The sequence below is a fragment of the Hippoglossus stenolepis genome, chromosome 13 (genome assembly GCF_022539355.2).
Source record: "Hippoglossus stenolepis isolate QCI-W04-F060 chromosome 13, HSTE1.2, whole genome shotgun sequence".
Classification (NCBI taxonomy): Eukaryota; Metazoa; Chordata; class Actinopteri; order Pleuronectiformes; family Pleuronectidae; genus Hippoglossus; species Hippoglossus stenolepis.
The window spans coordinates 22067196-22080430 of NC_061495.1; the positions used below are offsets into that span (position 1 = coordinate 22067196).

Here is a 13235-nt window from a genome sequence, read left to right on the forward strand (position 1 = left end):
ATTGCTAATGTTGAATTCGACTTAATTGACTCTGCAGATTTGCCCAGTTGACTAAATATTTTTTGCACAATTAATGAATTTCATTGTAAGCAACTTATATTTATTTTCATTCTCACACACAGCTTCTGCAGCTGCAAAGAGACAAACCATCCACACTCACATTCACACCTGCTGTTTATTCAGAGTCTCCAGTTATACTCATCCAATCTGCATGATTTTGGATTGTGGAAGGAAGTACCCAGAAAAAAACTCATGCAGTCACGAAGAAGGGATTTAAACTCTACACAGAAAGACCCCTGCTTAAAAACGTTCTTGTCTTGTCGTGTTTGGTCAAACTGATTTACTAAAATCCTACCGAGACGGATAAACATGGAGCTAGGCGTGAGAAAATATTTGAATCGTCTGGTGAGAAAGAGCAAAAAACTGCAACCGCAGCTCATAGCGTATGTCAGACAGGTAGAAACAGTCCCTGCTCTCTCCGGCTGACAGGGTTACCAAATAATCTCACATTATTACAGAGGAGATTGCTTCCTTGACAGCGGGTTGGCCCACTTTAAAACGAGACCCACCAGAGTTCAATTGGAAGCGGAGAGAGATGATCCTGTTTAGGCAGAAAAATGGAATCCACTTAAATTAGAAGGATCTAATCAAAAACCCACTGCACTCCATGTTAGTTCTTTTATTTTTTCTAACCTTCAGCAGGTTGTTATGACATGTGCAGATGTGCCTATAAAACAGATATGGCCGCCTCAGGGATCTGAGGCTGCTGAAATATGAAGAAAAAAAGAATCCATATGTGTTCTTACATTTTTAAAGTTTATTTGCATGTTACAATGCTGACAGCTGAGGATCAGAGCAGAGAATCAGAGAGACTGTTTATATTACCGGTGCCACAGCCAGAATTATTATATTACTGGAGCCGCCCCCACAACTCTGCAAACTGATAATAGGCGAGGGAATAAAGTGAACCTCCGCAGCTCTGTTCCTCTGCATCTTTGAAGATACTTTACGTAGAATAGAATAGAATAGATTAGAATGCATTTATTTGTCATAGCCAAGCATTAAAATGAAGTGTCCCTCTGTAATGGACACACACACACACACACACACACACACACACACACTCATTCAGAACACCAATTTATATAAATATGAAAGATAGTAGATGCATAGTGGTCCATACATTAATAACATACATACACAATTATAAACTAGAATATAGAGTGCACAACTCCACCAAGGTCCAACAGTTCTAAATTCCCTAGATCAGCAGTTTTATTTGTATCCGCACAAAATTGCACAAACTCATAAATATCAGTCCCCTGATCCATGAATTATTCTCTGAGAAATTAATGAAAATGTTAAAAAATGTCCTGTCTCAAAATTACACAAATTCCTGGATCCACACCTTGATATGGATGTGGTTCTTCCGTGGTAATCCATCCACGAGTTTTTGCGTAATCATGCAAATTAACAAACAAACATGCAAACGCACTGCGCAAATTTCAAAGTAAAATATTTGACAGTCTTCACCTTTATTTATGACGACTAATAAAACAAAAACATACTAAAACACAGCAAACCGATTAAAAACAAAGAACATAGAATCAATTATATAGGAATTATTAAGGGGAAATAAAAAGCACATTCTAAGCAACGACATAATTCAATGAAAACTGATTTTAAACGACTTTTAAACATGCCAAGAGAGGATTTTAGGAAGTTAAGGATGTGTTGCAGCTCATTCTTATCATGTGGTGCATGAAAACAAAAAGGCAGATTTACTCGTCTTTGTTCTGAAACATAATTCTGATATGCTTTTAAAAGAGCATTAAGACCTATTTATATTTGGATTAAATTGTCTCACGTTAAGTCCGGAGAAGTTTTCAGAAAAGGTCGTCACATGTCAAACTCTTGCTACCGAGCGTTTCCTGCTATCGACCCAAGAAAAGCCTCAAAGGTCGAAGCCGGGAGCCTTTAAGCTGTTTCCAAACTTCGGCTCTTCATACTGGGTGACACCTGTGTGCGGGTGTTCCTCACAGTCCGCGTCCTAATGCACTCTCCCGTGTTATATCTGAACGCCCACGTTCCCCGGGTCTGTGTAAACACTGAAGGGGACACTTCATCCACCCTGACCGTCATCTAGGAGCACTTGCTGGATTTGAAATGAATCACAACACAAAGCCCTTCACCTACAGACGAGGAATTGTAATATTGACCCAGCTCCTCTCGAAAATACTCTGCCCGCTGATTCTCTGATCTTCCGGCAAATGTGTGCTTGCATATGTGTGTGTGTGTGTGTGTGTGCGTCCTTATGTGAGTGGGAGAAACAGTGAACACATATTGACTTATTCAGTGTGGGAGTGAAGAGCTATGAGATAAATATTTGTATATCTCAAAAGGCACTTGAAGAAGTTTAGAAATAGCAAAGCATCTATTTACAGTTGCAGGCAGCCACATCGTTCCAGTATATTCACTTCACCTGTTTGTGATCATTTGGCATTTTACTGCAATGTACACATACAAAGCAGTTTATGTACATGACAGTTGAAATTGAGCTCCGAACACAATAGTGAATTTCCTGCTCTGTGTCCAGGGAGTCTGCAGATCTGGTATCACCTTCAGACGGACCGGGGTCCGGACGTGTTCAGCCCCGTCCTCACTAACCTGGCAGACGGACGGCTCCATCGAATCCGGGTCCACAGAGTGGGAAAAAACCTCTACATTCAGGTGGGGACTGGACACGATAGGTTTGAAGTTTATTCTCATTGGCCAACGTACCTTAACAGTGGGATATTCTTCCAGGGGCAATACTTTAACAGCAGAAGATACATTTACACACAAGTAACTTCATCATTTCGACCAGAGCGTCTCAAACGTTTAAGCCCCCAACCCCCAAAATAACGTGCCAGAGACTTGCAACCCCCGTTATCTCAAAGGATATTGATGTTAGCTGGTTCACATGAAGTCACCTACGTGCACATGCTCAGTGTTTCCTGTGATACTTTCGCTAATCTCTTGTACTCACCTCAGGGATCACATGGAGACAAAGAAAATCAGAAGGCGGATTAGTATTTGTCTGTATTTTAAATGTTTTTACTTCAACTCATATTTTTTTGCTTTTAGAACAATAAGGGATAACATTATATTAAGAATTGTATTTTAATTGTACCTGATTACTGGAAATCATCTTGGGTCCCTCCTTCTGTGTGTCCCAATCCCCCCAGGGTGTCCCATAAACCCTGTCTCCTCATTATTATTATTGGGACATAGATGAAACTAAAAAGTCATAGAGCATATTAAATTGGCTCTATTATTCTAGGTAGTGTTCAGTTTTCTGTTAAGTTTGTTTTTAATTATTCATTTGATGCTATCGCAGCTCAGACTGACTCGCTAAGCACGAGTATCCGCATGACCTAGATTTTACGATCACCACTGCGCTGACTTGCCTCCAAATGACGTAATTTGTGCAAGATGGCAGCGTTCTTGTTCTGAATATTTTGGCTTCATTCCTGGACAGTAGGAGGAATTAGAGGCCTGTCGTCCATCTTTAGTTACAGTCTATGGATTTATACTCTATGAAAACCACTTAGGCCCAAATTAATCACCTCGTGTTGCTGCAGATGGCGCTGTTGCTCAGTAAAAGTTATAAAGTGTTGCTAGGGCTGTGACGGTAACCGCTTTACCGCAATACCGCCATGCACGGACGCAGGGAGCCAGGCAAAGCTCCCCTGCCACAAAGCCTCGGTTATTTGTTGCTTTATATCAGCGGTGAGAAAAAATCCATACCGTCAGTGTTGCTTTAAACTTCTACATCTCATACCTGCTGAGTGAAATAATGATAAATGAACACTAGAGAATGATACGACCTGCTTTTTTATGCTTAAAGTTAAGTTTTCCGCGAAGATTAAAAAACAACATGGACAGGAAGCTGCTCTTCACCAATATCCAGTGTGCAGGGAGAAATGTGCAGTTCAAACAGTGCAGTGTAAAATAAAGATAGAGAGGTGTGTTTGCTCTCAGCAGTGGTCCTCCGAGTTCACAGTCCGTTTCATACCAGAGGTTAGTGTCAACATTTTTACTATTTATAGAATAACTTAGCACCAGGATAAAAAAGCAGCTCACTGCACCTCTGGGTGAAAGCTTCGGGTCTGTTTTCACCTTTGACCGCACACAGCGGTGAAGTTATGATACACTGATGCACCCTGAAGTGCATTTTTACTTTTACTGCAGCAAGGTTACAGTTTTAAACAGCTGAGGGGCAATAAGAGGTTTTAAGTTGCTGTTTTCACCACATGTTACCTCCGATCTCGACCGAGTGGTTTCAGTGGCCTCACATTAACTTTACATCCCTGAGCACATTACTCTCATTTAAGCTTCTCTTCATTGGCTTTCTGTAAATTTTAGAATTTTAAGATTTCAATGGTGAATTTTAGAGCTCATCTTCATTTCAGATCTTCTGACAACACATATTCCCAGTAGCTTAGGACTGAGGGTGTCCAGACCTTTTCTAGTTGGGTTGGGACCTATTTAATGTAATAAGCACTGTCAGGAAACATTTCATCTGAAGTTGATGGGACACAGGAAATATCTTTTCCCTTCAGTATAATTGTTCAAATGTAAAATAGTTTTGTCAATGTCGAGTCAGCCAATGAGAAAACAAGAAAAAAAACTATTGAATTGGTGTTTTTCTGGTCAAAATACATTCACCTAATTAAACTTTGTGGTCTGAAATATATATATATGTGTTAACAACATAAAAAATGTCAAAGCAGGTCCATACAACACACAAAATAAATACAAACAATCATCAAAATAAAACATAAATAAAACATAAACAGTGTATTTAAATACTATAATAAGAAAGGACTAATATCGCCCATCACTGAAGAACAGTATTTCTCTCGCCCCTCACGTCAAACCACCTGTTATCATATCACCACATTTACCTCATGAGATGACAACAATAAAGCTCCATCTGCTGATGAAGTCCATTAGATGTTGTTAAAAAAGATCCTAAAAAAAGATGTTTCCAATCTCATTTATACCACACACTTGACTTGAGCGCAACAATAAAGATATTTTATGTGAAATTACTGCATCTCTACTGGTATAATAATCAACAGGCCTATCACTGTATTTATGAATCTAACTATGACACATGTTATCACATCCAAGATGTGACTCAGATGTGACCTTCTCTGCTCACTATCTTAAAGCTCTTGGGCTGCACTACACATTTATCGCTGCAGGCCTCTTACAAACAGCAGTAAACCAGATCGAAATCCTGCAGAAACAATTGCAGATCATCAAGTTAAGTGATGCATCAGATTCAACACGACGAAGCCCGACGCAGGAAAGGTCTAAATGACTTGAAAGTCGGCGGTGGGCGGATGCACGGTGCCGTGTGGAGCTGCAGAGAATACAGTTCTCAATCTATAATGTATTGAAATGTGCTGCTGCTGCTGGTGTTGCCCGGGTTCAGATTTCTTGTAATCGGCTTGTTATTTGATTTCTCTCCACTCAACCAGATCGACCAGGACATCCACAGAAAGTACACGCTGTCATCCGATGCAGAGCTGATCCTAATCAGATCCTTGACATTGGGCAAAGTCACCAGTAAGTGCTCGCATGACGCCCCGCATATTTCTCTAAAACTCCCACGTCAGCCCCCCGTCGTCCTACTTTTGTCCCGAACTCTTCATTTCACCTTCCTTGACTTAGATACTCAGAAATTGCTGCAATTAGAAAAAATCAATCGTGCCACCGTCAGTAACACTGAACTGTTTCTCTGCAGGGAGCGAGAACCTCGACGAGGAGGTAATGCATGCGGCTTCGAAAGGTTTCATTGGCTGCCTCTCCTCGGTCCAGTTCAATCACGTGGCACCGCTGAAGGCAGCGCTGACCAATCGAGGAAGCTCACTGGTCACCATCCGGGGTCCGTTGGTCCAATCGAACTGTGGAGCGTTGGCAGAGTCCACCTCGCACACTCTGCAGGGTAAAAACACACAGTCATTTCCAGGTTGAGCTTCATGCAACAATCACAGGGAAACACACAATCTGGACGATGTTTGATATACAACTTGACACTCAATGCACGAAATGAAAAGGCAGAAAGTTTGAATATCAGCATTTTCCTCAGATAAGTAATACAAATTCCACACAAGAACTCTGTATAACTGAAATCGCAATATATTCAGCATTTCTGAAAAATGTCCACCAACTCGTCACAACTTGAGAATAAAGAGCTTTCAGAAATTTCCAGTGTCTGAGGTCATGAATAACACGAAGTGAAACATTTGAAGGCAGCACTCGCCCTCTCTCTTGCTTCATTGTGGTTATCTGTCTGAAACATTCTTCCGCGACTGCCAGTGAACTGAGTGAAGACCAAAAAATGATCAGCCTGTCCAAACACTTTAATACAGCAAAGATAAACCTCAATATTTTGAGCTCATTAAATTCATTATTCTAAATCTATGAATAGGATCAATTATTTTTATCCCAATCAATATCATAATCGACAACCGACATTTCTCGTTATCCTGCTCAGCTCATTCTCAGGTTGTGACCATGTCTGGACTTATTGATGTTATGAAAAACTGTAGAATAACAGAAAAACAGCTGAACCCATGAGGTAAACTTAATGAGTTTCAACAAGGGATTTAAAGTGGTTCATTAAAATGCCATTAAATACCTACTGTTGTTTTGATTTGATACTTCGTGCAGGTGAACTTGACGCAGCAATAGATCAATTATATAGTTTTGTGATGAAACCTGGGTTTAACCGCAGAAGTTGCTCAAAGCGGAAATAAAAAGTCAACACATCATATGAAGGCAAACAGCCTCATTTCAGTCGTCTGCCTGAAAACAAACTTGCAGTTCTATTTTGAATTGATGGAGCCGTCCGCAGCCTCATGACAGCAAAAGGAAAACAGCACAAGTCAATCACAAGTAAAAGTGTGTATATGTTTTGTTTGAACAGATGCACTAATGCTGCACACAGCATAGCTTCCATTAGAGCTTTTAAACAAAGTGCAGAAACCAATGTTTTGACATAAAGTGTCTTCAGTAAAGTGAGGGAAGACAGTGACTCACATAGAACCTCTGCATCCATATTTATATATAATGTAAATAAAAGTTGGACTATTTTAAGATGCTGTCCTGACCGGGGGGGCAGCAGCTGGAGTTTAGCAGGTGGAGCTCATCGTTCGGGCAGCTCCATGAATCAGCTCTTCTTGTGGAGACACAACATTCAACCAGTCACTTGCTTTGAGGCTAATTTATTCATAACAAATTCAGTCCGACACCTGAACGCGTGTTAGTCAACAGGCGTCAGATCAGCCTCCATCATCTCCACCTTCCCCCTGACCGAGGTTTAACCTGCTTTTATCACCCAGCCTCTGCATGTTGGATGACAACTTAAAGCAAGACTATTTAACTATTGCTTTACAACTGAACGCTGGATATTTCCCCTGATCCCCTGCTTCCTGAACCAGAAGAGCTGTGGCTGGAACAAATCCACCAAACTCGGTTCAGAATTCTTCATATTTCAAAAGTTTACTGCTGAATATTGGATATAAACGCTGGTTTTTAATGACCTCTGAGTCTTTTCATCTCTTCACCTGGCTGGACCTGGTTCTGACAGATGAAGCTGTGACCCTCAGTCAGCTCCACACTTCTCACAGGAGATCGTACCTACTCACCAAAGTTACATAGAACAGACGTTCAGGGTGAGGAGTGGGAATGAGAGAGGAAACATTCTCCATGTTCACACTCACTCAACCATCAAACTCACTTTAATGAAGCTGCTGTTTTAAGGTAAAGAAAAGTTTCATTGTGTCGCTTTAATCCCCCTATTACAATTTAACAGCACATAATTAAGTGTCTATATAACTTTGGCCCAAAATACTAATGAAGTTGCTATTTTAAGATATTTTTAAAGTCTCCTGCTGATTATTGGGATAAACATTGTTTTTAATGACTCCTACGTCTTTTTAACTGATCTACAGTTCAGCATCAAGGCTTAACGGCACGAAATAGCAAATCATTTGGAGGCGAATTTCCATGTCCCTGACTATTCGCATTTAACTAAATGCGATTCAGCAAATAGATTATTAAGGATATTAGAGAAACACTCACCTCAGGAACCAGCAAACTAATTTAGAAGTTGCTGTTTTAAGGTAAAAAAAAGTTGCTTGGTGTTATTTTAAAGAGAGAAAACTCAAACATGCCCCTGCAGCGAGTTGGAGAGAGATGAAACTCAAATGTCGTTGTCTCATGTTATTCTGTGTAACTCTACTGCTTCTCCAACAGTGCATTGAAGCACACATGACAACCATACCTCCTGTATAACGGGGACATCAATGACTTCACTCTTTCTTCTTCCCGTGTTTCCAGATCAAGCAGTAACAGCCAATAAAGACAACGAGCAGCGAAGCAACGGAAACCAGAAAGATCTGGCTGTGATCGCAGGTCTGTTTCAGATTTTTTTCCTCTCCTCTGCGCTGCTTTATTTTTCTTTGGTTAAATGAAAATGAGTCCCAGCTGTGTGTTATTTGTCATTCTCTCCATTTGCCTCCTTCTTAATTCCTTCTTTTTCTCCGTTCTGTTGATAACTCAGCCTCAGCTGAAGCTCATTTTCATCATTTCATTGCCCGTTAAGCCCCTTTTACTTTGAGCTTAAATTGAACTTGATGATGGTGATGGTGATGTTAAAGGATTGCTGGGTGTTTTCTTAACAAGGGAACGTCTGCTTTGTATTTGACTGTTAACTGTGTTGTTTTTTCGACAATAGAAATGTGACATACTGATCTGAAACAGACAAAATAAAGCAAAAAAAGCTAAAAAGACTTTGGTCGCAGGATTGAAAATATGCTGATCAACACACTCTGCATTTTATGTCAGCAAATCAAAACACTAAGCAATTATTATGTTTTACTGTCTTGTGGTAGTTCCTCGTACTTGATGCAGTAAATCCTACATTTTACTAGAACCCGATTTATTTAGAGGTTGGCCAATATGAGCCTTTCACCTTTTATTATGCTGGTAATAAAAGTTTTATTTTACAGAGTAAACAATGCAGAATTGATGAGTATTTATGTTTAAGTTCTTATTACATAAAGACTCCAGAAAATCCGGTCTGTCAGCAGCAGCTGTGCCAAGAGGCCTATGTAACATGAGCAAACTGTGGATGTGGAATTACAGAAAAAGTCAGATCAAATTTTATTCAAGAAAACTGATGAAAAAACCCAAACATAAATTTATGCTTTTTAAATATATCGATATACAATATAAAACATATACATCATAATAGATCATGACCAATTTATCTTTCGCAGATATATTGGTATCAGCGTATTTGTTTGCAGATACTTTTATTTTACAGAATAAAAACTGCAGGAAGGTGCTTTGGCTGAAATAATGTCACTGCAAAGTTTGTTCATAATAAATTTTTGTTTGTCTTTGTTGTTTTTTTAGATGTTTACAATGTTCGATGCAATGTTTATGATGCAGAAAAGATTTGCATTTATTTTACGTAAAATAATTGGTTTATTTTCTTAGTTCAAGTTCTATATATTTGGTTGTATCTGTTTTATTTATGGTTATTTATTAAATAGTATATGAATAAACTGTAAAATATCGAACTTCAATTACATTTCTTTGTCATATTGGTTTGATAACTACATCTTAGGAATCACTGAAAAACAGTCATGACCACTGCAATTACATTGGTCATTGTTAAAAAACAAACTACAATTTAAATAATAATGAGCCTCACAGCATCAGTGGGTAAGTCCCTGGTTAGTATTGTAGTATTTGGCGGTACATTTTGTTTCTGGTTTAATAATCTCTTTCTTTAATAATTACCATCAGAACATTGTGTTCATTTATAATAATCGAGCATAAATGTAGGTTTTGCACTTTGTATCTGAAGACAGTATTTGAACTCTGCTGTCATCGCAGCTGTCGTCACATAACCAGTTCAGATCAGGAGGTAAAAAACAGAGGCTCGATGGGGACGTGTTCGACTGACACCTTCTGATGCATCTCCCCTGCTGTGCTCTCAGGTGTGGTGACGGCTGTGGTTTTCATCGCCGTGTGCGCCCTGGCCGTGATGAGCCGCCTCCTGTACCAGCAGCGTCAGGCCCAGCGGAGCACCAGCAGCAGCATCAAAGAGGAGCACAGACAAAGCGTGTACACAGACTACAGGACAGAGCTGCAACTCCACAACCCAATCAGGGACAACATGAAGGAGTACTACATCTGACACAGCGTGCTCTCTCTCCGGCCCTAAGTTGCAAAAGTACCTTTCTCTCACAAACAGGACTTGCGGGCGGGAAACGGATGCGCCGCTTCAGCATTTCTTACAACAAAACATCTCTGTACAAGAACAAGCGAGTGGCTGAATCTTTACAGCTGTTAGTGTATTTGATGTTGGTGAAACTGTCCCAATCGAGCTGCTGTGGTTTCTGTCGTTGCAAAATGTGTAAAGCAAAAATCGGACGTTCTGCAGGGGGTGGACGCCACGCGCGCGGCGAGCAGGAGCTCCAATCCGTGAATGCGCACAACTTCAAATGTTTTGTTTGAAACCCTCAGATGCTGAATATTTTCCACATTTCGGTGGGACTAAATTGTACTGGCAAGTCAGGAAATGTAGGCCAGGCTTGTAAGATATGCGCGCGTTCGCTGCTGTCTTTGTTTTTTTCCAGTGGTGGTGAATGTTTTAGAAGAAGAAACGGGGACGATACTGCCTATACTGTATGAGTGCCTAATTTGCATACGACTTTTTATTTCAACATTTTAGAAGTTTTCCTTGTGATTTGCACAAAAAGGCAGTTTTCATTTGCATACAGGGGTTAAGTTCTGCAGCCCACACTACACAAAATAAAAGGAATTTCCCAGTTATTCACATCATCTTCCCACGGCACCACTGTCTGAAGTAGCATGGAGATTGACAAACCTTAAAAAGTCAGATGATTCCAGGACGTTCTGAGTTCATTTATTAATTCAACACTTTCAAGTCTTTCAGGTTTTTAAGTCGAGCGATCACCCAGACATAAATCTAGTTATGTGATGTATTTTTATTTATATATATTTATTTGTGAGTTATTTCTCCTGTGCGTAAAAATCTAAAAACACTTGTGTATATTGTACCATGAGAGTAGCAGAAATAAGAAATTAGCACAGCGGAATTATAGTACAGTATTTAAATAACCAAAAAAAAAAGTACTTCAACGAATACATACATTAAGGGGGTTTTAACAATCAAACTTCTTTCGTTGGCATCTACACGCATCCACCGTCCCATACTGGTGTAGGAACAGATCCGCTCTCTTTGGTACTCGGGCAGTTTTGTATTGTATGTACAGGAATCCTGCATCTTTTCCGTTCGCAGTAGTAAGTTTGTCAGTACCTTCTCTACTACACTTTACCACAGTACTTTGAGTTGAATTTGTACCGCAGTTAAAAAATGGTTGTGATTCCTTCATCGCAGTTGCTAGCGTAGCAATATGCAAAACCAAGGGGGCAGGACTTTTATTTTTATTTTGCAGTGTTGGACTTGAGGCTACAATATTTCTTGAAAGTATTTCGGACCCAGCTAATATTTTTGTTTTGTCTGTCCGTTATTTTACAGCGCTAAAGCCAGCAGTGATATAATTTGTTTATTTCTTTACAATATGGATTACAGGGATAAGTGGTGTTTTCTATATATTTCAAGCAGAACACCTTTTTATATACTGTACATCCTCCACTGGTTTATCATACAAACAAAATCATACACACGAAAATAAGACGAAAGTAAGACACCTAAAGGTCCGGGGAGTACATTACACACCCAACAGATGAAAGCATGGATTAAAAATAAAACAATGGAGAGAACTTTATTTAGACCATTATCACTAGAAAAGGTAAATGGACTCATTTATGTAGCGCTTTTCTAGTTTTAACGACACATTCACCCAGTCACAATGCGTTCATATAGCGCTTCTACACGCCGGAAATTTGGGTTTCGGTGTCTTGCTGAAGGACACTGCGATACACGGACTGGAGGGGCCAGGGATTGAACTAGCAATCCTCCAAGAAGGTGACACCAGAGGAAAAGAGATGTCAGCGTGTTTAGCTCAGTTTTAGTTCATAATCCACTGGCTTCAGCTGCTCGTAGGCAGGTTAGCTGTCGTTGTCAACATCTATTGTGCTTTGAGCTTAACATGCTATGCATTAGGGTTAAGCCTACGCCCACACACACACAAATAAAAAATCCTACAGTCTGTTTTTTTAAGTATCCTGTTATGAACTGCAGTGTCGGCCGAGTCATTATAATCCGTCTGCTTTGGATCCTACATGTCTGTATAAAAAGTCAAGGGAAACAATCCAAGATGCTCCAGTCAAGTATTTGGAGTCGCGCCGATGAACTGACGGATGAAAAGACTGACAAACAATTCTCACCCTTCCCTGGAACCCCACCACCGCCACGGCTAAAGATCGCGTGACTTTCAGTGACGCGACAACAGTGGCCTGGTGAAAAGATCGGGTCTGGAGCCTCCGGAGCCCATCTGTGCATGTCCTTGTAAACTAAGTATGTCTCACAATGTGATAGTCTGCAGATCTCCAGTATCAGAGAATGAATACATACCTCTCAGAGTGTTTTAGGTTCTATTGCAATGGGTAATATCATGTGGGTACTTCTTAATGATTTGTATAGCTGCAGTTTTATTAAGGATCTATTGTATAGATGTATAATTTAATAATAAAAGTGAATATATTGTTAATTCTCTGTTGTAAAATGGTTTCACTGCTACATCTCCAAAGAGGCTCTCGAATTATCGAGATGTTTACAGGCTGGAGCTTTGACAGCGGCAGCAGGGATTCAAGTCAATATTTGTTAAATTAAAATAAATAGGGGTGACAATTTTTGGCAAATCTCAATATAGAGTTGTCTGAAGTAATTGGAAGAAATTTGAAATGTATCATCGCATCTAATGGTTAGTTAAATATAGTTCTGCATCAGAGTATATGAGATGTTTTCATGCATGAACTCCAGAAAATGTCCAGACCGTTGGTTTTCTTTCAGAAATGAAGAAGCAGCAGGAGATTGTCCGGGGCCGACTCGTTCACAACAACAGGAAAATGTGTGGAACATTCAGTTGAGGGGTGGAGCCTGGGTAGAGCAGCAGGAGGCAGGACATGACCTATAAATTCTGCTGTTAAGTTTTGGTTTACATCGACACCAGCGT

The 13235-nt window shown here is 40.0% G+C and overlaps 1 protein-coding gene across 1 annotated transcript in view; it reads left to right on the forward strand.

Annotated features, from left to right (window-relative positions):
- Positions 1-12770, forward strand: part of LOC118120519 (contactin-associated protein-like 5) — a 95998-nt gene extending 83228 nt beyond the window's left edge. The window contains exons 20-24 of the mRNA XM_035175552.2: positions 2597-2730; positions 5532-5619; positions 5798-5998; positions 8398-8472; positions 10068-12770. Of these exons, the coding sequence (XP_035031443.2) occupies positions 2597-2730; positions 5532-5619; positions 5798-5998; positions 8398-8472; positions 10068-10267 (698 nt within the window). The 3' untranslated portion in view covers positions 10268-12770. The remainder of the gene's footprint in view (positions 1-2596; positions 2731-5531; positions 5620-5797; positions 5999-8397; positions 8473-10067) is intronic.
- The last annotated feature ends 465 nt before the right edge of the window (positions 12771-13235 follow it).